Source organism: Notamacropus eugenii, chromosome 3 (assembly GCF_028372415.1).
Source record: "Notamacropus eugenii isolate mMacEug1 chromosome 3, mMacEug1.pri_v2, whole genome shotgun sequence".
Lineage (NCBI taxonomy): Eukaryota > Metazoa > Chordata > Mammalia > Diprotodontia > Macropodidae > Notamacropus > Notamacropus eugenii.
This window is the reverse complement of record NC_092874.1, coordinates 360,089,059-360,113,531: the sequence shown is the minus strand read 5'-3', so window position 1 is coordinate 360,113,531 and position 24,473 is coordinate 360,089,059. Positions and strand designations below refer to the sequence as shown.

At 37.0% G+C, this 24,473-nt stretch overlaps 1 protein-coding gene and 1 long non-coding RNA gene across 5 annotated transcripts in view; one reads left to right on the top strand and one right to left on the bottom strand.

Moving 5' to 3' along the window:
- Positions 1-1,501: 1,501 nt before the first annotated feature.
- On the bottom strand, positions 1,502-23,854 carry NUDT12 (nudix hydrolase 12). Of its 4 annotated transcripts, none has more exons than XM_072597286.1 (8): positions 23,640-23,831; positions 15,001-15,212; positions 13,681-13,781; positions 13,201-13,299; positions 12,498-12,665; positions 10,516-10,629; positions 4,320-4,519; positions 1,502-1,882 (listed from the first exon to the last, which is right to left on the bottom strand). In XM_072597286.1, the coding sequence occupies exons 2-8, from the start codon at positions 15,204-15,206 to the stop codon at positions 1,772-1,774; spliced, it is 999 nt and encodes a 332-aa protein (XP_072453387.1). In that variant the 5' UTR covers positions 15,207-15,212; positions 23,640-23,831; the 3' UTR covers positions 1,502-1,771. The 4 variants fall into 4 exon arrangements, with proteins under 4 accessions (XP_072453387.1, XP_072453385.1, XP_072453384.1 ...); XM_072597284.1 differs by lacking the exon at positions 23,640-23,831 and adding an exon at positions 23,497-23,591; XM_072597283.1 differs by having other exon boundaries at positions 13,201-13,781; positions 23,640-23,854.
- Positions 23,643-24,473, top strand: part of LOC140496906 (uncharacterized) — an 85,803-nt gene continuing 84,972 nt past the window's right edge. Inside the window, exon 1 of the long non-coding RNA XR_011964445.1 lies at positions 23,643-24,060. This is a non-coding gene — a long non-coding RNA (uncharacterized lncRNA). The remainder of the gene's footprint in view (positions 24,061-24,473) is intronic.

The window sequence follows — 24,473 nt, the reverse complement described above, 5'->3', positions numbered from 1 at the left end:
ATATCACTTAAATACTATTTTCAAAACTTACTATTTGGAAGGAAAATTTAATTCTACTCATTAATTCATAATAAAGGAAATTTGTTTCCTACATGCTTATATTTAATAGATATTGGAATGTACTGTGTAAGTTTTAATTTGGATGTAAACATATGTTGTTAAAATTTTTTATCAATTACTAAGACAAACAATGCTAATAATTAATTTTTTTAAAAAAAGTTCTTATTTAGATCAAGTGTGCTATAAATACCTAAAATTTTGAAAATTGTATTTTAATTTTGGAGAGAAGGGAATTCCATTTTAATTTCTAGATGTCTCTTCTTTGGGTGTTGATTTATTCTGTATGTCTTCTTGATAATAGTTCCTAAATACATCAAGTATAAAATACCATCAAGGTATTCTAGATATTTCAACAGTCCTTGATTTAGCCATAGCTTCATCATCAAGGTAAGTCACTTAAATTTCTCATGGTTTAGAATTAGATGTTTTCTAGTCTCTTTTCTAGATCTTGAAAGGGAAGGTGCATCCTGTGATTTAAATCTACATTTAAAACATCCATTTATAAAACAATTTCAAAATGTATTTAATGCTACACCTTAAGATGAAGCAAAAAAATCGAAATGAAAAAGTGTAAAAATGTACACTATTACAATAATGCAGCAGCAGAAGGCACCATGTTATTTGGAAAGAACGGTGAATCTCTCCAAGACCTTGGGATCAAACCCTAGACTGCCACTGGCTATCAATGATGCTGAACATGTCACTTTCTTTAGGTCTTAGTTTCTTCATCTATAAAATGAAGAAGTCTGAGGTTATCACTGTCTCTTCTACCTCTAAATTCCATTAAGTCTTCCAAATAGATACTAAAATACCTTTGTGTATAAATACATATTTAGAATGCTTTTAAATATAGTTGAAATGTGTATTTAACACACTTTTGGTATTTAACTAATGGGAAGATTTTATAACACAAATACCTATGCACCTTTTTATTATATAGATCAATTTATCAAGAAATTATTTTATAACCTTTCTGAAAGCTTTCATTTTAAATTTTATATAAAACATTTCCCCCCAGGGACACCTACCTCCCTCAGATTCATTTCAAGATCTGAATTATATCCTACACACTTAGGCTTCAAGTGACTCTTCTTGAAAGATAACAGACAGTCTGGGATCATTAGCAACACTGGTTAGTCTTAGTCTAGTATAAAAATGGTTAGACTAGCTTAGATTAAACTAGTAGAATATTAATAACTTTTGCTATTAAAATAAATTTTCACGCACATGTGTGCACGTGGGCAATCTGATGAATAATTAGGTGAAAATCTGATGATATTGCAAGGCATTTTAAGGTAAAAAAAGATGACAATATAAAATAAACTATTTCCCACTGAAAATCATCTCCAGTATATTCTCACTTCTCCAATGAAGAAATGAAATGCATTTTAAATGATATGTCTAAGACTAAAAAGAAACATTAGAATAGCCAAGATTAGAATTTAGTTTTTGAATCCTTTATCTTTATTCTCATGACTTAAAAGTCATGCTTCTTTACTACAAGCAAAACATCTTTCACTGGGAGGCAACTGAAGTGACTTACACAGAAGTTGTTTTCTGCTCCTAAGTTGGATAACATAAGAGAATTTCCCAAAGCTACAATAAATCATGTGTTTTGATTCTTTAGAAGATCACCAAATATTTCTAATTTACTTAAGACTAACCAGTAACCACAAACCAAATAATGTGCTGCAAAGCCAGGTTCTTGAATTTAAAGGTTAGAATTCATTCTAATCCAGTGTTTGATTAGCTGGTGGGCGATAGCTCTGCTTGGTGGCACAAAGAACGACTGTTGGTTTCCTTTGGTGAGAACATCCATAACCTAAAACAAATACACAAAAATACATTGTGTTTGAATTTCAACAAGACTAGACTTAAATAATACTTCTCGTATTTTACTGGATCGCAAAGACCTTTTCATAAATAATTTCATCATCTCTGGATGAAATATGAGGACCACATTACAGTAAGCAGTAATCATAATATTTAATTGCTCCATGACTCAGTTCTTCCCAAGCCTAGAAGCAGGCATCAATTATAAAATGAATCCTTGGAAAAGTAAATATGCTAAGAAAGATATCTGGGCAATATTTTCTTTTTTTAAAAAAATATGATTAATTTAATTTTAGTTTGCAATATTCACTTCCATAGGATTTTGGTTTTAGATTTTCTTCCTCTTCCTTTCCTCCTCCCTTTCCAAGATGGCATGCAATTTGATATTGGCTCTACATGTTAAACATTTTCACATTAGATGGACAGTATTTTCTAAGGGAGGATTCAAAACTTCAGGGTCAGTTAGAAAAAAAGAACTGGAGATGTTCAGCCATAGGAATGGGACAGAGATAGGCACTTTGATGGATTTTATATACAAGAGAGATTAGATTTACCTGAAATGGCTCTGGAGATAAGAACTGGGATGAATTTACAAAAGTTTGAGCGTAGTAATTCTGACTCAATAGAAGAAAGAATTTCCTTTCTTTTTTTTGGTCAAAGGGATACATGGTCAAGGATTAGATGACCTTTGAGGTCCTGCCCATTCTTACCCCATATGACTCAGGGTTTTCTGAGAATGGAATGGATTACCTTATGAAATAATGAGCTCCCCTTAATAGAGGCCATAGGATGTATAGATTTAGAATTGTAAAGGATCTGGGAAGTCATTTAGCAGAACACCTTTATTCTGCAGGTGAGGAAACTGAAGTTCAGATAGGAGAATGGGTAAAGAACAGAAATGGAATTTGAATCCAGGTCTTCTGACCACAAATACAAAGTGGGCACACGCCTTTCAAATTTGTGGAGGAAGAAAGCAGGGAAGGACAATATATAAAATGAAAAGACCAGACTGGATATAATAAAAATTAGAATAAAAGACAATTTGTTAAAATTAAATTTACTAAGAATAAATATAAAAGATGTACCTATATAGTCAAAAAATTAACTGTAGAAGTACAGAATTGAGAAACTAAAGGCATACAACCCTTCTGGTAAAAGGGACCTGGGGTTTTTAATGAGTTGCCCACTCAAAATGATTAGAAGTGTGCTGGACAAAGTTCTTCCTCAATCTTGTGTTGCATTCAGTAACAGAATTCTAAGATCCAGAACAACGGAAGCAATCATCAGGTCACATCTGGAGTACTGTATTCAATTTTTGGTGCCAGATTTTGAAGAGGTATCGATAAGTAGATACAATCAGACTCAGAAAACGGAAAAACTGTCACTATAATTAGAGGCTTAATCAAAAGACTAAGCAGAAAAGGCGATAAAGAACTGAATGAAGGAGGGGGAGAGGAATTTTGCAGTGGCTTATAAATGGTACCTGATATTTGTAATTCTTTAAGTTGATGGGCAAATACTTGTTGAGGATAGAACGAAAAGGATTCATGACTGGGCAGAAGGCAAGGTTAAAGGACTTCTCATGATCCCTTTCTTACTCTGAAGTTCTGTGAGTCTACATTTTATTTCAAACATGAACAGCAATTAATGAAGCAGAACCCCTTCTATAAACTTTTGGGAAATTATAGCTCATTTCCTTGTAGGGTGAGGTATTTTAAAACACAAAAGCTGTTGTCACATTAATTTATTGAGGCAAATCTAAAATGAGTTTCAGACAGCCAGAGAAAATGATTCAGTTTTCAAAAGTTTTGTTTTTTTTGTAAAGTTTTTGCATAAGTGTTTATGGTATAAAGGTAAAACAGTAATTCATTTCCTGTTATTTTGTCACTATTTAGGAACAAAACTTCCAAAAGTTTCCATGAGTGTTCTTTCATAATGTGGTTTTCCTTTTTAAACTAGGTTTTAAATATATCAGAAATTCTGAAATGCTTATTTTGTTAATAGGTAAAAGAAACTTGAATTGTTCTACAGGCAACCTGAATTGTTAAGCCATGAGATAAACACAAAGTTCATGTAGGAAAATGGCATTTCTCCTTTAATTCTCATCTGAAAAATATTTTTCCTGCATTTTTAAGTTTATTAAACATATACTTGAGGAACGACCAGGGAAATGGCACTTATTTTTAAATGAGACAATCATTGTCCTCAAAAAGATGTTGAACTTACTGGGAACTTCAAACAATGAATTGATACTGGACAAACTTCTACTACCGTGTGTAATTTACAATTACAATGCAATCAGTGAACCATGTGAATTAATACAAACACTGAATCAGCTTGCTGAAAAAAAAGCCTACACACTCCGGTCCAAAACTGATACAGTCAGAGAACAATCAAGAGGAGAGAGAAATTAAACTGAACTTTACCTGTTCTTTAGTGAACCAGCGAGCATCATCTATTTCATTCTTGTCAACTTTAATTTCTGTAGACATTGCAACAGCCAAGCAGCCAATCATCAAGGAGGAGGGCATTGGCCAAGGCTGACAAGAGACGTACTGAACACTGCCAACTTTGACTCCACTTTCCTCTTCTACTTCTCTTCGAACGGCATCTTCTATTGTCTCCCCTAATCAAATGGTGCAAAGAACAAGCAGCTGAGGAAAGAGCCTTAAGCAAGAATTGTACTTTGTTCTCCGAACTACTCAGAAAACAGGAAATCACTCTGAATGTACCTACAGTAGGCTGCTACAACGTCAGGAAAAAGGAGTCTAAAACTAGATTGGCATTCAAGAAAACAACAACTGTCAACTCATCCATAAGGCATTAAAACGGTAACATAGGAAGTTCCTTTCTCAATGATAAGGACAGTGGTCTCTCATAGACAATCACCATATATATGTATGTGTATACGTGTGTGTTCGTCCTTCGTTGCCGAGGAAGACCACACCATCAGAAAAATGATGACATGACTTGCACTTGAATTTGTTTTTCAGTGAGGGAGGGCTGTGCAGGTCATCAGGATGACTGGAGATGACCCAGGATGAGGCATTTGGGGTTAAGTGACTTGCCCAAGGTCACACAGCTAGTGAGTGTCAAGTGTCTGAGGTGACATTTGAACTCAGGTCCTCCTGAATCCTGTACTGGTGCTCTATCTGCTGCACCACCTAGCTGCCCATATGTGTATATGTATGTATGTACATATATGTCTCTGTATATATACACATGCATGTACATTCATACATATGTGCGTATGCTATCTCAATGTAAATACCATATTCTTTAATTACAATTTTTTTACAATATGTTAAATTGTGCTAAAGCTATTGCTGGTGAAAATCATTATTTTTGCATCATTTCAGCTATCATATATCCTACTAATATTGCATATTTGAAAAACCTTACACCATAAAACACAACACTTTTTGCCTCTTAAATTTTGGCAAATTTTCCCTTCAGAGAAAACAAGATAGATAGATGACTGTCCACTGAGACATGTAATAGAAATAAAAGTGAAAGAAAATACATTATTATTAAACACATATAAAGTTCTTTGTAAATATAAAATATAACTATATATATTCAAAAATAGTAAACACATTAATATGAAATTCACTATCAATCAGGAGTGGCATAGTGGATAAAATGCTGAACTTAGAATTGGGAACTTGAATACTTATTAGTTGTGTAAACATAGGCAAGTCTGAGACTCAGCTCATCTGTAAAAAAAAAAAAAAAGGAGGTAACACCTATTCACAGAGTTGTTGTAATGCTAATAAAAAAACAAAAACAAACCAAAAACATCTTTCTCCACAAGGCACTTTGCTCATGTTTTGGTTCTTGGAAGGGAATGCCAGTAGAGCCTCCCAAATCAGGTGGTCTATGCTAGAAAGGTTTTGAGCATACTTTCAATCAATCAATTAATAAACATTTATTAAGGCACTGTGCTAAGTTTTGGGAATACAAAAAGAGGCAAAGGAAAAGTCCCTCATTCAAGGAGTTTACAATCAAATGGGGTGAAACAACATGCAAACGAATATACACAAAACAAGCTATACACAAGGAAGGCACTAGAATCAAGGAGGGGTGGGGAAAGATTCCTGTAGAAGATGGGATTTCAGTGGGGACTTAACTGAAGTCAGGGAACCCCAGGAGGCAGAGATGAAGAGGGGAGAGCGTCTCAAACCTAGAAAAAAGGCCCTGAGGCCAGAGATGAGCACCTTCCTCATGAAACTGCTAGAGGCCAGGATCACTGGATCAATAAGTATGTGTTGGGGAAAAGCTTCAAAAGGTAGGAATAAAGGACATAAAGGACTTTAAATGCCAAACAGAGCTTTTAGTATTTGATCCACAACAAACCATATTTACTTTATGAGAAGCAGACTAGGTAAATATAGAGAGGATCCTTTTAAGTAGGAATGGTGATTACTTATTTGGTTACACTAACACATGAAAAGAAAAATACACCATATTCCTTAACTCTGAGCAGCCCCGCTGCTTTTTCAATGATAGCGACAGTTGTACAAAATAGGGGAAACTGATAAAAATCACAATTTTTAGACTGAGGATATATAATTATAAGATGTCTTTTTTCTGGCTACAAATTAAAGTATAAGTTAAAAGGGAATTAAAGGTAAATAGAAGGATGACTCAGTTTCTTCTTAGAGGAGCAAATAAAGGAGTTGGTAGAATGTTTTACCATGCATCCTAAGACAGTAAGAAACATCATTTCATGAAATACATGGTTATTTCTCATGAAATTATTGACGATAAGCATTTAGAAAAAAGACTATGAACAAGTGGGAAGTGAAGAAAATGTTATCTGGGAATGTTATTGATGGGGTGGTGGGACTGGACCTCAAAAAGCCCTAAGACCTAAGCAACCCAGCAGCCTGGGCCCCACCTCACCATTCCCTCCTTGCAGGCTAACTCTGTAATTCCCGTATCAGTACAAGACACAGGGGTGCCTGCCCAAGGACCATGCCTCTGGCAACTAAGCAAAAAAAACTGTTTTTTCTTCCTCAATATATGATATCAACAAAGTTATCTCTGGAGACTCCCTGTATTTTCCAATTCATAGATCACAGGTGCCTTCTTTCAAAGCACCAGGACTACTTGCATACGCTGACCACTCCTTAATCCCACCTCACATCACCTAATTAGTGTACTTGGCATCTTCTCACTGTCCTTTTTCCATATAAGCCCCAACACCATCCTCGCTAGCTTGCAGGTTCCCTAACAATTCTTGCCTGTTTCTATTGGTGTCACAATAAACTTTGCCACTTCACTGGAAGATATTTTGAGTACATGAATATATTCTAGGCAACTCTGCCTGGTACCTTGACATTCTGGGGTCTCAACACCTCTAAACAGTGTCAGCATTCCCTAAACCATGTCAGCATTTGGATTTCCTTAAAGTCTTGGAAATCTAATTTTAAAAGCTTTAAACCTAAAAAAGAAAGTTGGCAGGGGAAAACTAAGTATTTCCACTATGCTACTGAAAGTAGGAAGAGTATATATACAAGAGCCTAGACATTTACAGGAAACAGAAATCTGGGGGTGTACAATGGTCTCAAATGTATATGTACAAATGCCTAAAGTTTTGGCATCAAGTAATAAAGACTAGAAGTCCTAGGGAAATCTAACTGCACAGACATCATATGACTTGGAATAAAAGCCATGACTAGAATACACCTTGGGATGGTTACACCTCATTCAAAAGAAACAGCCTAGGTTAAAGAGGGAGGTGGGAGTGGTAGGAAGACACATTCATGTCAGGAAGCTCTGGAACCTGCAGGAAGACTCATCAATGCAGACAGAAAACAGAGTAACTGTCAAACAGGCTGCCCGGACAAAAAGAAGGTCTAGATCAGGAATATGGGAAACATATTAATTGCCTGTCACAGGGTCATGCTCTAAGTAGCTATAGGAAGCTCCAATTATTCACACAGCTGTTGCAGTTGAAGAGCCCAAAGCAGAACAGCTAATAGTTTCTGAAGCAACCATTAGGAGAAATTCTTTTCTGGATCCGATTCTTACCAACAGTAAGGAGCTGGTACTGGGGGTGGGGTGAGAGTGGAACAGAGCATGATTAGCGTCTTAGGGGAAACTGACCACTACCACTTAGAGTCTGCCACTAAATTAAGGCAATTCATTTCAACAATGTATTAAAATATGGAGAATTACTCAGTTTCTTCTGCCAATTTTAATTTCTACATCTGGTGGCAAAGGCATCTTCAAATGAGTGACTATATCGTCAGTGTTTATGATAGGGAAGAGAAAAGAAGATCTTCTCCCACCTCCTGTTAAAAAAATAGGTGCCAGTGAGAGCTATTAAAGGTTGCTCCACAAAGCTACCTGAGTCCTCAGGAAGGCTTGACACAGGAGGGGTACTGCTATCTTTTCCAAGTCTGCATGGACGCTGGGCAGTTCTTATGATGGTTTTCCTGTTTTTCCCCTTTGTATACACTAGGGATGCTCCCCTTCTTTTGCTGCGGGTCAAGGAAGGATGAGGGGAGCTTCCAGGGTAGTTACTGGTGGGAAAGTTAGATTTTACTTTATACTTCTAGATTTAGGTTTTAGGGTCTTTGTGCACTATACAATTTGAGGGGAAGGAAGTATATAGGATTTGAATGTCGTATCTATTTAAGGCTGCTAATGAGGAGGATGTGAAAGATCTCATCTGTGACCTTGGGGTATATGGGATCTTTTGGACACACGATCAAGTTGTAATTGTGGAAAGAAAGGGAGATCTCAGGTAGTTTTTAAGGATGAAAGCAAAAATATAGTAAGAATAATTAAAATTAAATAGGTTTACATGACAGTAACTTATTAGTGTACGTATAAACATTCCCAGCCTCTTAAGAATTAAGCTTTGCATCACCTAGAAGGTAATTACATGATGGGCATGAATAAGCTATAATATATCATTAATGAAGCATTACATAAGGAGAAGTAGCATAACGTATTATCAACAGATGGATGAGTAACTGGAGATGTAGGTGGGCCCATTCCGTATGGAGTAAAAGAAATCAATGGACAGCCTACATGCTCCAAAGATATATAATCAATGTCAAGAAATCTAGAAGACCTCCAGGAAGTTGACCCCCAGTGGAAGCTGTATGGGAAGGAATAGATAAGAGTTGCACAGAATGAGAAAGAATGGATAGGTTGTAATGAGAGTATTAACTAAAAATTCTAGAATCATCGGAGAATTCAGACAGGGAAAGAAGAGGGCTTACCTACGTGTGGGGAAGTCTAGGATCCCACCTTGTCTAGTGCATGCTGTTAATCCTAGGTGTTCGTCATTAAAGGGTAATGTACCCCTGGTTGGGTACTAGGACAAGGGGCATCTTCTATGTCAGAGTTTGGCTCATAATTACTTGGCAAAGCTAATGACTCCTGATCTTTGACACCTTTCTTCTAACTTCTTGAAAAGGCAAAGAACAGGGAGACAGCAGGCAGGAGAACGTGTCAGTGGGGAAAAGTGGGTCCCAGAAAAGGAATGAACAATTGGACATTAGAAGTGGTCTGTGGTCAGATTGAGTAGTTGTGGCAGTCATACAGTTTTGCAGTATAGCTGATAGATTGTTAGACCTTGGTGGAAAGGGAAGAACACCTACTCAAGCATACCTCTGGTTGTAATTCACACTATAGGAAGGAGTACCCAAAAATATACTGAGGTAAGATTTGTAGGGTTTGCATTTCCATTCATACTTGTGAGAAGGTACATTATAGAATACAAAGCAATTCATTTTAGGCAAATCCAACATGAAAAAGATGTTTATGGAAAAGATAAATGAGGAAATAATATTTTATTTTGACCAAAAAAAAGTAACAATAAGATTTTTTAAGCAGCAAGGTCTCCTATGAAAATAATTCAATTTACCCAAACTTGTCAGAAATACATCTACTATATACTGACAGTATATGTCTACTACATGTAATACATAATATATATATTAACAGTATATATCTACTATATCTACACAGTACTACTATATATATAAATATATTTATTATATATTGGCTACAAGTGTTACTTGATTTAAATGTATGTATTTCATCAGAGTAAGCTGCAAGAGGAAATTGTATATACTGAACCAAAAGTACTATGGGGGAGAGACCCTTAAGAGTTCCCTGGCCTACTGTAACATTTGACATAAATAAATGTGATCTTACAAAAAAATGATATTAGGAATGAATTCAGAAAATTATCTAAATCCTTTAATTGTATGTGCTTCTAGGTAACCAAATATATTCTTTTCAGATCAAAACCCTTTCTACTAGGCTGGAGTATATCTGAGAGTACTTCTAAATAGAATTAAATTAATGTTTGAGGAAGATGACCATGATTATGAAGGTATTTTTGAAACCTAGTTATTATGATATCCTTTTCTTTTGATACATATCTATTAAATGCATCTACACATAGACATGAATTTGCAAATAGGGATTACTAAGAAGATAAATGAAAAAATTTTACCAAAATATGGAAGGCATAAGTGTTAAAATGTGTTAGCATAAAAATATTTCAAGTATCCTAGCTGGCGACAACTAGAGCTTAAAAAACTCACTTAACAGTATACACACTTGTAAAAAACTCTTTTTTTCTAAAATTCTTACCAGGTTCAACGAATCCAGCAAGGCATGTAAACATGCCAGGAGGGAATCTTTTCTGCCTGCCTAAAAGGCATTTGTTTCCATCAGGATGAAGAACTTGCATGATTACCACTGGATCTAGAATCAATAAATGAAAGCTTAGAAAGACGTTTTCACCATTACTCTAAAAAACGCCTCTGCGTAGCAGGGTAAGTACAAGAATAGTAACTGACATGTGTGTAGTGCTTTGAAGTCTGCAAAAAGTTTCACTTTTCACACATCTCACCTCATTGGAGTCTTACCTCCTTCCTGAGGTACTATAATCCCTGTTTTACAGATGAGGAAATCGAAGCTCTGAGTTTAAGAGGCTAGTCCATGCTTACTTAATTGGTAAGTATCAAGGTGGGATCTGAATTCAAGTCTTCACAACTCCAAGTCCAGCACCCTACTTATTACGTCACTTTGCCTCTACAGTCACTAGAAATTAGAAGTTACCAGAAACAAAATGCTTCTAGCATATATGAATTAAGGGTTTGGCAGAGAGCTCTCTAGGGGTTGATAAGGGTTTAGGTGACAGTAAAATAAAAAAGTATTCTTTAAAATCTAATATGACATAACATTAAATTTACTTCAGACATTTAAAAAATATTAAAAAAGAAAACCTTATGTATACTGGGACTCAACTTCAGCAAACTCCACAGCTAACAATGAGCAAATAAGAAAAAAATGGTTTTTCAGGAGCCAAAAATAATAGTTTTAAAGAAATCCCCTTTCTAAAGCTCATTCTTTACTCATGCACATTTCACTCAGTTTTTCATGCAGAATAGTTGTCTGAAAAATATTTAAACATTTTTCTTTTTCATTTTATTTTCAATTCTAACAAGCTCTGAGCTGTTTTCCAAGCCAAAATCACATTTGAAGTAGCAAATTAGGGAAGTGGAAAATGAGTTGTTAGCAAGAAGTAATAACTGACAGACAACAACAAAAGAAGCAGAAATGCTGTGATTTCCCAAGCACTACCATATGAAAAGGTCTTACTGCTACAGGTTGGTACTTATTGGAAACTTATAGCCTTAAAGAGCTATCTAGGGTACTAACAAGTTAAGTGACTTGCCTAGGGTCACTGAGACAGCTTATGTCTGAAAGAGTGCTTGAGAGCAGGTCTTCCTGATTCCAAGGCTACAGCTTTCTATCTACTACGCTATACTGCTTTAGATATGAGAACTCAAAAAGTACAGCAGTCTGGGGTCATTTAGTGTACAAGCAACACATACCTCCACAGACCCAGATGACATCATCCTATTTTGGCACAATAATAACTGGTGGTTCTTATGAACTGTGTTCAGCATCCTCTACTTAATTTGGCAGAAAAGTACATAACTTTTTGAAGGGTCTTCAACTCATGGTTAAAATAAAGATTTGGCACTTAAATTTCCCATCTTTCCCTTCTTAACAAAGGGTGCTATCCGAAATTACCAAGCTCAGTAAGAGATCTTACATATCATGGTAAAACTTCTTACATCCTACATATGCGGTGAAAAATACTTGTCTTGGCTTCCTGGCACTAACTGGTGTGAACTTAATCAAGTCACTTAACATTGTGCTTTCAATGTCCTTTCATTGTTTTGAGCCTATAAAATAGGGGGATTAGGAGATGATCTGAGGTTTGTTCCTGTTTTAACATTCTATGATACAATAATTCTAAAGGGGTAACTTTGCCTAACTTGATGATTCATTCTTATAATGATACTAGTTAGCCAAAGTGTTTTTAATCTTATTTTTAATGATAAATTTTGTTTTATATCATCTATATTTTCCAATATATCTCTCCTCCTACCCCATCCAACCTCTGGAACAGAAATTAAAAAGGGAAAAAGAAGCATTATAGCAACACCAATCAATACATAGATTATGTGTAACAGCAATATGCAATATTCCACATCCATAATCTCCCATACTCCTGCAAAGGAAGTATTCCAAATTGTAATGTAAGAAGAAAGGCTTACCAACTCTTGGATAGGATGTATTGTGAACTCCTTGAAGACTGGGGCAGTCTTCTTTTAAACATACTCTTTTATAGCCACCTTCTTCAATTTTAGTTGCACTTCCACATGTTGGACAAAACTTGTATCGGCTATGCCAGGCAAGAACAGATCTTGCTTGAGCTACTACCCCTTAAAAACATATAAGTCCTCAAAATCAGGGAAATTATAAAGCATTTCTAAAGGTCAAAAACAAACCTATGGCTAATATAAAGACAATATGGTCTTTTTTGGTCTGCATTTCTAAAATAATATAACTTCTTTCTCAAATACAGATAATGAAAGAAAATTAGACCTTATCTTCATTTTGACCTAGTAAACTGAAACTTCTTCTGGGTCTACTATATAAGCAGTTTCCAAATTACAAATACTCAACTTTTGTATAATCTTTGTAAACAAATGATCCTGGTGAGCAACATGGACACAGACACTACCTGAAGTTAACCATATAAACCTTCTTTGACTGTCCAAGACAGGAATAACTAGAGGTGTCTTCACATATCTAGCAAAACTTTAATAAAGATTTTTTTTTTATGTCACTGCCAGGTACAAATGGTAAATACTGCTTACATGAGATCCCCTCTTAGCAGCTACAGAGTAACCTAACCCTGTTTTCTTCTAATAAAAATCAATCACCCCAAATGATGAGGTAAAATTTACATCTTACCAGCTTCATTTTCTTTTAACTGTAGGAGAGCAGGCATTGGAGGATGAAGGAAGTAGCAGTCTTCATGTCTTTTTTTAAACTCTTCAGCAGAGATTGCATCTATACCAAGGGCAAACCAAGCAACCAACCCATCGTCTCCCTCCTTGTTTGAGTCTTCCCCAATACTACTGTTAATTAATTCTTTTTTAATTCCAAGTTCTACCCCAAGAAAAACTAGGATAATATTATCAAGATTGGTTAAATAATCTTTTATCTGTGTGTAATTCAAGCGACAAAGCCTCACTTCTGGCTGTTGGCCAGTCAACGTAACCAACGGACTTAAATCTGAGAAAAGGATATAGACTGTGTCTGGATGGTTTTGTTTAATTGATAGCCATGTCAAATTTGTTCTTTTCTCGCTCTTCCTGTCTAAGAGCGTCTTGCTAAAATAATTTTCATATTCTTCCATTTTATTGAGTAGGAAAAATTGTTTCTGTATACCCATGGCATTAGATAGTAAGGTAGCTACATGCTTATAGCCCCAGAACTTAGCAATATCCAGTGCAGTCTGGTTTGATCTATTGACAATGGACCTGTCACACCTATGGAAAGGAGAAAGAATTGGGAGGGAAAACAGTAAGTATATAACAAAAAGTTTTCAGTGTCCATCTTAACATCTTGCTATATTTATTTAATGATTACAGACTAGTTGCTATCCTGGGGAAATTTTTAAAAAGCATTAACATATGAATAAAACTTTAAAATATTACACATTTATAACTTTCCAGAGAATTGCTTAAGTATTAAGTACGTAAAATATAAGTATTATTTCATATTTTGCTCCAGAATTCCACAGATGTACGTGAACATGTTTAATTTGTGTCTGCTCCATTATGTCCAGGTCCTATATAAACTCCACATCTGGGTTCCCACCTTTGTACCTTTGTACAGGCTGTCCTGCATGCTGGGAATGAATTCCTTCCTTATCTATGCTTCTTAGACTCTATAGTTCCTTTCAAAGCTAATTTCCAGTATCATTTCCTACATGAGGAATTCCCTGATGCCCCTCGTTGTTAGTTTTTCTACTTTTGAAATGACCTTGCATTTACTTTATACATACTTAAATGCATAACATGTTATCTTCTAAGACTAAAGCTCCTTAAGGGCAGGAACTTCCATTTTCATCTCTGTATCTCCAGTCACCAGCAAAATATCTGGCATGTGTCAGGTACTTAATAAGTCTGTTGACTAACTGATTAAGAATTGTTCCAAAGAAAATGCATTGGAGAATTTGGAACATCCTGGCATATATTCCAGAACATTTTTTTTTTTAATGTGTTCCACCTTAGGTGTACTATATATTGAAAACTGAGAGACTGTGAAAAGCATTCCTCTATTATGTTGGAATAGAGCTTGGCATAGTGCAAAAAGTGTTGTGATCCAATCGGCCTCAGACTCTTGCTAGCTGTGCGACTCTGGGAAAGTCACTAAGCCTGTCTGCTGCAGTTTCTTCATCTGTGAAATGGGAATAATAATGGCACCTCCCTCCCAGAGTGGTTGAGACTCAAATGGTAGGTGCTTTGTAAATGGAAGCTATCATTATTCTTATCACTATGTTCTGAATACTTTTTTTTCTCTGAATGATTATACTAAAACACTTCTTACTGTTATTTTTCGGTAACAGCAACAAGTGTTAAAAGTATTATGGGAAAACTATGTTTTTATAAGAATGAATTCATAGGATATTTTAAACCATTTCTAATGATAAACAAATATGGCTGCAATCTCTTTCAATGCAAAACTACTTGCTACTATGCTCACCCCTTTTCCAGCAGAAACTGAACAACATGTGGGTGTCCGTTTCTTGCAGCGTACATTAGGGCAGTCCAACCATTTTCAGAAGTTTCATTTATAAGAAATGGATATTGATTTAGGAATATTGGTAACTTGCTGATATTTCCTTCAGCAGCTAACGAGTGAAATTGGGAAATCAGTTCTTGTCTGACATTTCTTTTAAAAGTAGCCATTCTCTCCTTTGAAATAAAATAAAACAAACATATTAAATCATGCATTGATTATTGTTACCTATGCATCAATTAGCAATATAAAAATAATTAACATTCAAATGTTTTAAGACGGGGAATTCAGTTTAATCACGTAAGTGTTCATTTAGTACTTGTCAATATGTGGAATTATGTTAGCTTCATATGATCCTTGTCCTTAACAAGACTGAAATTTGGCACTCTTACATTTATAGCCCTTTTGTGGTGTATAATTTTTGCATTTAAACTGTTCACGTGATTATGAATCATAAGAACATTTCTCCTCCTTCTTCTTAGAGGCAGCTGTTAGTACACAGTAGATAAGAGTGCTGAACTTAGTGTCAACAGGCAATCACATCAAAAGACTTATGTGAAAACCAGGCTTATTACAAGAGACATGAACATGCATGTGGAACCCAAAGAGTTCCCAGCCCTTAGAGAAGTTCACATATTTATGAGAATATAACAAAAGGAGGAGAAAACAGGAAAGGACATGGCACAGAAAAAGTATAGTAACCCCTCCTGGAAGGGAGGAGCAAGGTGATGGCATTCTTTTTCTTTGGGAACCACTAGACTATGAAGATAGGAGGGTCTGCTTATCTGCAAAAGATGCCAGCTGCACAAGCATTTTTTCAAGCCTGGCACAGACTGGCTGATGTCAGTGTTGCCTGCCAAGGAGACACAGAGAATTCAGCTTAGGGTGTCAGCTGGGGGCGGTGGCTTCATCCTTGACACATAGGGGGCCTCCTGCATGCTCTGGGTCTTGTGCTTCTGGAAAACATGGTAACTCAAAAACACAAATTCGGGGGACCCCTTAACTAAAGCCTTCAACACTAGTCGGGGAGACTCCAGTTTCAGATACTTCTACTAGCTGTGTGACCCTGGGCAAGTCACTTAATTTCTGTTTGCCTCAGTTTCCACAAACTATGGAGATAATAATAGTACCCACCTGGCAGGGTTGTTGTGAGATCGAATGAGATAATATTTGTTTAAAAATAAAAAAGCAATTAGCACAGTGCCTGGCACTTAATAGGTATAATACAATGATTCTGTTTTGTTCTCCCCTTCCCTTTCGGCCCAAGTATTTTATTCCTTAGTGAGATGCCTAGCTTCGATTACAAATGAGTCCCTAGAAGGTGACATCAAGGCACAGTAAGTCTCAGTTTCGCTTCTTACAAGTCATGAGGCCTTGGCTAAGTTACCTCACTAAGACATAATATTCTCCTCTGTACAGTAAGGAGGTTGTAAGACTAGAAAATTTCTAAGTTCTTTTTAGGTCTCACATTGTTATGAAAGCTACTTCATAGGAAAACAATTCACAACCCATTGAATTAAGACCCTTTAAAAAATGTACATTTTAGACAGGTAGCACATCAAAGCAAGAGGACAAGCTATGACGTTAGAAGAGACCTGGGCTTCAATCCTGGCTTTCACGCAAACTGTATGAACTGTATTGGACTGAGACTCATGGATCCTCAGTTCCTTCATTTGTAGGTTGAAAATAAACACCTTGCAAACTTTAAAAAAGTACACTATAAAAATCTTAACTTGAAACCTCCTTGTGCAAGGATATGAACTCTCTCTTCTTAAAGCTTCTGGCCATTAGTTGGGTCCTACCAAGGCAGAAAGGTTCTAAATTATGGGTGTAATCTAGTTCAGTTCGGTTGGCTACAGAATGAGTCATTATTTGGCCATCTCAGTTTTCTAAGAACAAATAGGACGTAGGAGAGTTATAATTGACAATATTTGGGACAGAAGTAGTTATTGTTTTTAATTGTTAATTTTCAAGCTGTGTTGTAGGAGCAAGAATATGAAATCAGAGAAGCTGGGTTCTACTTTCGACTCTGCCATTATGTGTGGTTTGAGGAAAGCCTACTTTGCCTCTCTAGGCCTCAGTTTCTTCAACCGAAAAACAGGGAAGTTGGCCCAAATGATTATTAAAGTCTTCGAAATATTTCTAAATAAACATGATATTTTGTGTTAGTCCTGACCTCAGGCCACTCATTAAATAGTTTAAAGTTTGAAACTTGAACAAAATGAGACTAATAGGTCATTTAACAGTTAACAAAAAGAGATTTATTTAGCCATAACAGGAGAAGGATATCAACAAGAAACACTGAAGACATTTTGAGCTGATTCAGCTAAGGGGAGTTCCTTTGCCCAAGCTGCTCACCATTTCCCACAAACCTAATCAGAGTGCCCAAGAAGCTCCTCCTGGCTGCCTTGGCCATGATAAAGTGATATCAACAGTCTGAACCTTTAGTTCTCTGAGCCAGGCAAGAAGAAAGTCTAAATAGCTTTTTATGGAAAAACTAGTCTTAATTTTTATGGGGAGAGGAAAGAGCTAGGGTATCAAGGGAAATGATTGTTTTTTTAAATGATAAGTCTAAATGGGAAATGGCATTTTCATACCTCAAACTGCATTATAAAGTAACAATCATCAAAATCACTTAGTATTGTTTTAAAAATAAAAAAGTGGATTAATGGAATAGATTGGACAAAAGAAAATCAGAAATAATGGAACTTAATAACCCAGTGTTCGATAAATACAAAAACATAAATTATTTAAGAAAGAATTACTTAATTGCTAAGAACTACAAAGAAAACTGAAAAGCAGTCTGGCAAAAATCAGGTTTAGACCAACATCATACTTTATTCCACAATAAATTCAAAATGGATATGTGACCTGTGTATTAACAATCATAATATAAAAAAAATTAGAAGAGAAGCAAATCATACTTTTTAAAGCTATGAATAGAGGTAAGTTCTTAACCAAACAAGAGATAGAGACAATTATAAGAGGTAAAATGAACAATTTTGATTACATGAAATTGAAAAGCTTTTGTACACACCAAATGAATGCATCTAGAAAAGGGAAGCAATTGAGAAGGAAACCTCCTGCCACCCTCCCCCCCCCCCCCCCCCCCCCCCGCCAAAAAAAAAACCCACTGTCAAATATCTCTTATCAGGGTTTGGTATCCAAATATCAGCAATACTGAAGACCAAAAGTCATTCCTCAGCAGAGAAATAAATGGTCAAAGGGTATCTATAAACAATTCTCAAAAAGAACTGCAAACATATTAACAATCAAATCAAACAATGCTCTGAATCACTAAGAACAAAAATGCAAACCAAAATAACTGAGGATTCATCACACAACCAGAAAATAGGCAAAGATGACATAAGACGGGATTAGTCAATGCTGAAGCGGGTAGGGAAAGACAGGTGCCCTAATGCATCATTAGTAAAGGTGTGAATTAGTACAGCCATTCTGGAAAGGAACTTGGAATTATGCAAATAAAGTGGATAAAATGTCCCTTTCTGCTGATTCTAAAATACCACTGCTAGGCACGTTCTCTATTGACCAAAAGCAAGGCTCCACATACACTTCTGGGGGTAATAAAGTGCAAGAAAAAAAGTAGCTGCCCCATTGACTGTGGAATGACTAAATAAACTGTGGCACCTGAAAGTAAAGGGATATTATTGTGCTATAAAGAACAACTGATAGGATGAATTCAGAGAAACAGATTACTCCAACTGATGCCAAATGATATAGACAGAGCCAGAAAAACAATACATACAACAACAAAGTAGAAACAGTCACAAAACAACTGAAAATGAGTATGACAAAATATCTATTCAAAAAGAAACAAAACAAAAAAGAAGTGTGGGGCAGCTATTGTCAAAGGGGTTCTATTCAGATAGATTATAAGTTTGAGGGAAAAATAAACTTCTAAAGACTCAGTGAAAAATTCTGTTACATCATGCTGTACAGTTTTGTAAATACTTCAAAGTACAGAGATTCCAAATTCTGCTGCTCATAGACCATTACATTTTTAAAATACAAATTTTTCCAATTTAATTAGTAATTCCTTCCAATCTCTAATTTATGTAAAAAGAATTTGGTTTTTCATCCTTTGGATATTTTAAAATTTTAACTTACTGATATATTTTATTTTTACACCATTTTCATTTCCCAATATACTTCTCTTCTCCTCCACCCATAAGGGTCTTATGACAAACAATTAAAATAGAAGGGGATACAAACTGCAAAATGAATCATAATTAATTAATTAATCATCACCATTAATTTCTGACAATACATGAATTGTTCCACATCCATAATCCCTGACCTCTGCAAGGACGAGAGAAAGGTATAGAGTCACTTCTCTTCTTTGGAATTACAAGCACACAGTATTCAGTGCTGAGTGGCTGTTGATAATGGTCTTTTTACAGTCTTTATGACTTCTTAACGAAGTTTTAAATTGCTGTTTGAACCTCGCCTTGTTTCAAATACAGAATATTATCAGCAACTGGTTGTTTCAAAGCATATAGTAACATATAACAGTGACTAGTAAAGCACTACATAAGTTCAGAGGCAGTAGAGCATGGCTGATTGAAAACAAGTCCTGGAGTTTGGGAAACCTGAATTCAAGCTCCACCCCTAATATATCCAGGGTGCGACCCTAGTATATTATCTCGTCTCTTAGTATTCCCAGATAACACTCTAAATTGTGCAAGGTACTAATGTGTGTTGGTTGAAGAAACTTCCTCACTGGGCGAGCTCTTCCATCAAGGAAACCACAAGTCCTGACTAAAATCAATGAATGAATGCATGGATGTGTGGATGTGCACGCATATGCATCTACACAAATACATAAGGTGCTTATTAAACTTAAAATGCAAAATATATAATGTAAGTGGCTGGACAGAATGTTTAAGAGGATCACAGCTTTAGAACCTAAAGTGGCCCTTATGGTTAATTTAGTTCAACTTATTTATTTTTCAGATGAGTAAATGAGACCCAAAGAGGTTAAGTGACTTGTCCATGATATTGAAGGGCTGGTTACAAATAATGTGACTTAGTATTTGACTTTATTATGAGTATAAGGTTATTGTTTTGCTTTGTAGAGTTTTACAACTATGAGCTCTAGCCTTCCTTACTTTGAGACAGGTAAATGAATCAATATTGCTTATTCTGAAACATATATGTGTATGTGTGTGTGTGCAGATTAAGTGACCAATACTGTATGTCAAGCAGTAGGACCTGAAGCCTGATATAACTGAACCCATGGGAGCTGATGAGATCACCAAGAAAGTACAGAGAAAAGGGAGTCATCCATGGCTGGGGTACATAGATAAATGATGATCCTGAGGAGCAGCCAGACAAGCAAGAAGTGAGAGAGGTCATGCAAAAAATTCAGGGAGATTACATAGGAGGAAAGGATGGTAGACAGTGACAAAGGCTGTAGATAAGTCAAAGAGAATGTTGAAAAAGAGGCTAACAGATGTACTAAATGAATAGTTGATAACCTGGCAGAGAAGTTTGTCCCCTTATGAGTAAAAGGAAATTATGTTGTAAACTGAGGACCAGGAAGTGAGAAAACAGCTAGTATAGAAAGCTTTTTTCCTCTGTGTTCAGCAGTGAAAGGGATAGGTTAAAGATATGGCAGTATCAAATGAAGGTTTGGGGGGTAAACATGACTATAGAAGAATCTCTGATGTTGTCAGCATAAGCGACTCTCCTATGGGAACTCACTCCACCAAAGCAATGCAACCTATTTATATCTTCAAGGATGAGCCTTGACAAAGCAATGCAACCTATTTATATCTTCAAGGATGAGCCTAAGACAGAGAGTTTTCCAGTCACACACCTATTATCAGAGAAGATCTGACCCCAATAAATACTCCATTCACTATTTCATACTTTCTCAATTTCAGGTCTACTTGGGTTAAACAGGGCCTTTTCTGAGACAAACCTAAAGGTCTACATAAATGTGAGTGTTACTATCAGCAGTATTTATGGTATATATTATAGAAATATCCTATTTCTAAACTGACAAATATTGGAAGTAATGACCTATTTATAAATCAGGAACTATTTTTAGACAGTTATTTTTAACTGGTCTCACAGGTAGTAAAACAACATTATAGGTGGGTAATTATTACATAAGAACAATATGGTGATGGTGACTGATAATGAGAAAACTTGATGTCACCAGAGATCAAGAACTCACCTAAAGTTGGTGAGGCTGCAGTTTTGTGCAATTAGGGGATGACTTTGGTTATAATATACAAAATAATACTGAAAAAAATGTAAGGCAGCAAAATTATGTAGCTTACTCCTGAAAAACTAAACTCAACCATTTCTGCTTCTTAAAACCTTTTTAAAAATCTGCTTTCAAAATTATTACCCTAATTGATTCATTACTAATTCCTCAGCTTTGGCCATCTTTTTTTTCCCCCTCAAATTTGTACTCATGCTCTCATGGGGATAATGCTAGAATAATTTTCAAGAAAATTAATGAAGTATATAAGAGCTAACCATGTACAAGGCAATGTGCTGGTTTTATAATACCTTGAAAATCTACTGTGGTTCCCCATTGTCTTGAACATAAAATATAACCCCCACCCTTTCTCATTGAAGGGTATCCATCAAATCATATTACCTTACCTCTCCAATTTCATCATTTTATATTTCTGCCAATCAAACCAATCTTTTTTACTATTATTTGCACAAAATGTTTTGATGTCTGTCTTTGCACAAGTTATATCAATAATCTCTCTAGGCAAATAAGAATTAAGTTATCTAAAGTTGGGAACAGGTTTGGAACATATTTTCACTAAAGAAAGGTTGGAGATCATTTGACAGGAATGTTGTCAAAGGGATTCCTTTTCAGGTATGGGATATGTCCAAGATAGCCACTGAAAGTCCCTTTAACTTTGAAATTCTCTAAGTATGTGATTCTAAGTTTTATAACTCTTGAAGGTCAGAATTCATTTTGTCCAAGAAGTACCTGATGGCCTCCCCTACTTCAACCTTGATCACTCCTTTAAAGGATACTTTAAACTTTATAAAAGTACAGTCCTCAGAACAATCCAGAGAGACACTGATATTGTACAAATGAGGAAAACAGATTGTAAAGGTCAGTGGTTTCCTGTGGTTGTCCAGCTAGTAAACATAAACTTGGGTATCTCATGACTCGAACTTCTGAATTCTTTTGGCAATACCATACTGCCTCTTTAGAAATAATAAATATATTATACCTTTAAGGTTCATGCATTGTGTATCTTATCTCACTTGAACTTCACAACAATCTCGTGAAATAAGTTCAACAGAAAATGTCTAGCCCCATTTTACAGCTCAGGTAACTGAGGTTCAAGAGAAGTTAAGTCTATCTGTCTACCACTCAAGCGTAGTCAGTATTTGAAATAAAATTCAAAACCAGTCTCCTCTCTTGACTCAGTGCTATATGGTCCTGTATTACACCACTGTTTTCCACCTCAACATTTACGTACCCACTTTCTGAGCTTCTAACAAATTCGTGGATTTCTGATATAGACGTTAACCTCTAGGGCAGGGAACACAGCTTTTATTTTTCACTCACTCCCCATAGGACAAAGTCCATCCCTCACACCACAGGCAATCAATAAAGGTTTGCTAAGACTGGTTACATAGTTACATACGTACAATACATATTGGTTACATAGAGTACCCACTGGTTACATACAATTCTGGCGGAAAAAAAAAACAAAAAAAACTATTCTTTTGGGAAATAAACTGAGATTCCTTAGGATTTGAAAATCCAAAACCTGGCTTTCCAATTTCTTTTAGGTTTTGGCAAAGAAAAATGAATCTGGGAGAGAACGAAAGGAAAATAAATGCTAGTTTTAATGTGACTATACATCTTTTCGGTTCACTTCTGGCTGCCTACCAGGTGTACCGAAAATCTGCCCCAAAAGAGTAAATTAAGAAACGATTCGTTGTGTCCCCATAATCCTAACCGGCAAAGGCTTTCCCCCGATGCTGTCAAAGCTTGCGGCCCCCCCCCCCCCCCCATAGGATTAAAACTTATACCGGGGGGCTGGGGTATAACCACGTGCGTCCCGGCCCCCGTCTCCCTCAGGTTCCACTTGCCTGGTAAAGCCCCCGCCCTGCGTGGGCAAGCCTCCACTAACCCCCGTCCCGGCCACCCCCAGATCCTGCTTTGGGCTCCACCACAGGCAGCACGGTGCCCGGCACCCAGGAGGCGCTTACAGCGAAGCTGCCTCGCAGACCTAGCTTATCCAGAGGGGTCATTTCCTTTTTTTCTGGGTGTCCGGGATTTAAAGGCCTTCGAGGGGCGCCCTATAGGTGTGGGCATCAGCGAGGGGTCTAGCTCACCCTAGGCCTCGGAAGCCCCCCCCCCAGGACCCAGGAGCCCCTAAGTCCCTCGCGTTGGGGTTCCTTCTCCTGCCGCCCTACCCTGCCCCCCGAGTGCTTATCTGTGAACACCTTCGGAGCCCCCAGGACTTTAGGGGGGGCTGTTTTACCCCATACCGCACAGGCTCGGCCGTAACAGCCCCTCCCTCCGGCTTCGGGGGGCGCCTCAGGCCTGCGGCCCCCACGCATGCGCACCGCCCCGCAGGGCCACCCACCGTGACTCAGCGCGGAGCCAGGCAGGCCGGAGGTTGGCGAGAGAGGGGGCGCCGATCGGAAGCGACTGCGGAGAAGTCTACCCCACCCCGAGGCGACCCGAACCGCAAAGGCAGAAACGTAGCCCGAGTGCGGGGAAGAATCGCTCTTCACTTTGCCTGGTCTCGGAGGAAGCCCGGGCTACTTCCGGTCTCGGGGCGGGCCGACTGCGCACAGCCTCATGGGAGATGTAGTTTGGAAGGAGATGGCTTGCCCTCAGGGCAGAGATTTCTCCCTGGTACACCTGGCTGAGACTTGTCATCACCATTAAGTAGATACTTCTGAGGAAGTGCTTTTTCAGCAGCTTGGTGGCCCAATGGCTAGAACCGTGCCCTTGGAGTCAGGAAGACTCCAACCTGAGACGTGGACTGGCTGTGTGCCAAGGCAAGTCCCTTTAATCTCTCTGAAAGAGTGCAGAGTTCGCCCCAAAGCCCCTCTGAGCAGCTCTTCTAAGATTTCATTGTTAATACTTAGACCTTGGGAAGTGGGCAAACTCAGACAAAGGGCACAGACCAGGGTGTGACTTATTGTTTTGTCCATTGTCTAGACTTGAGAAGGTGATGGAGAAAGTGTTGATGCAGATTAAACTGGAGAGCGAGTTCTACATACATTTTTTTTTCCCTTTAAGGGTTGTCATGAGGATCAAATGAAATATATATATATAATATGTGAAAGTTCTTTGGAAAACCTTAAAACACTTAAGAAAGGCTAGCTCTTAAGTAATTTCATGCCTTAAGCATGTTCCTGCTTCCACTAAGGCAAAAAGTATTTTACAAAAAGGACCAAACACAGCTGTA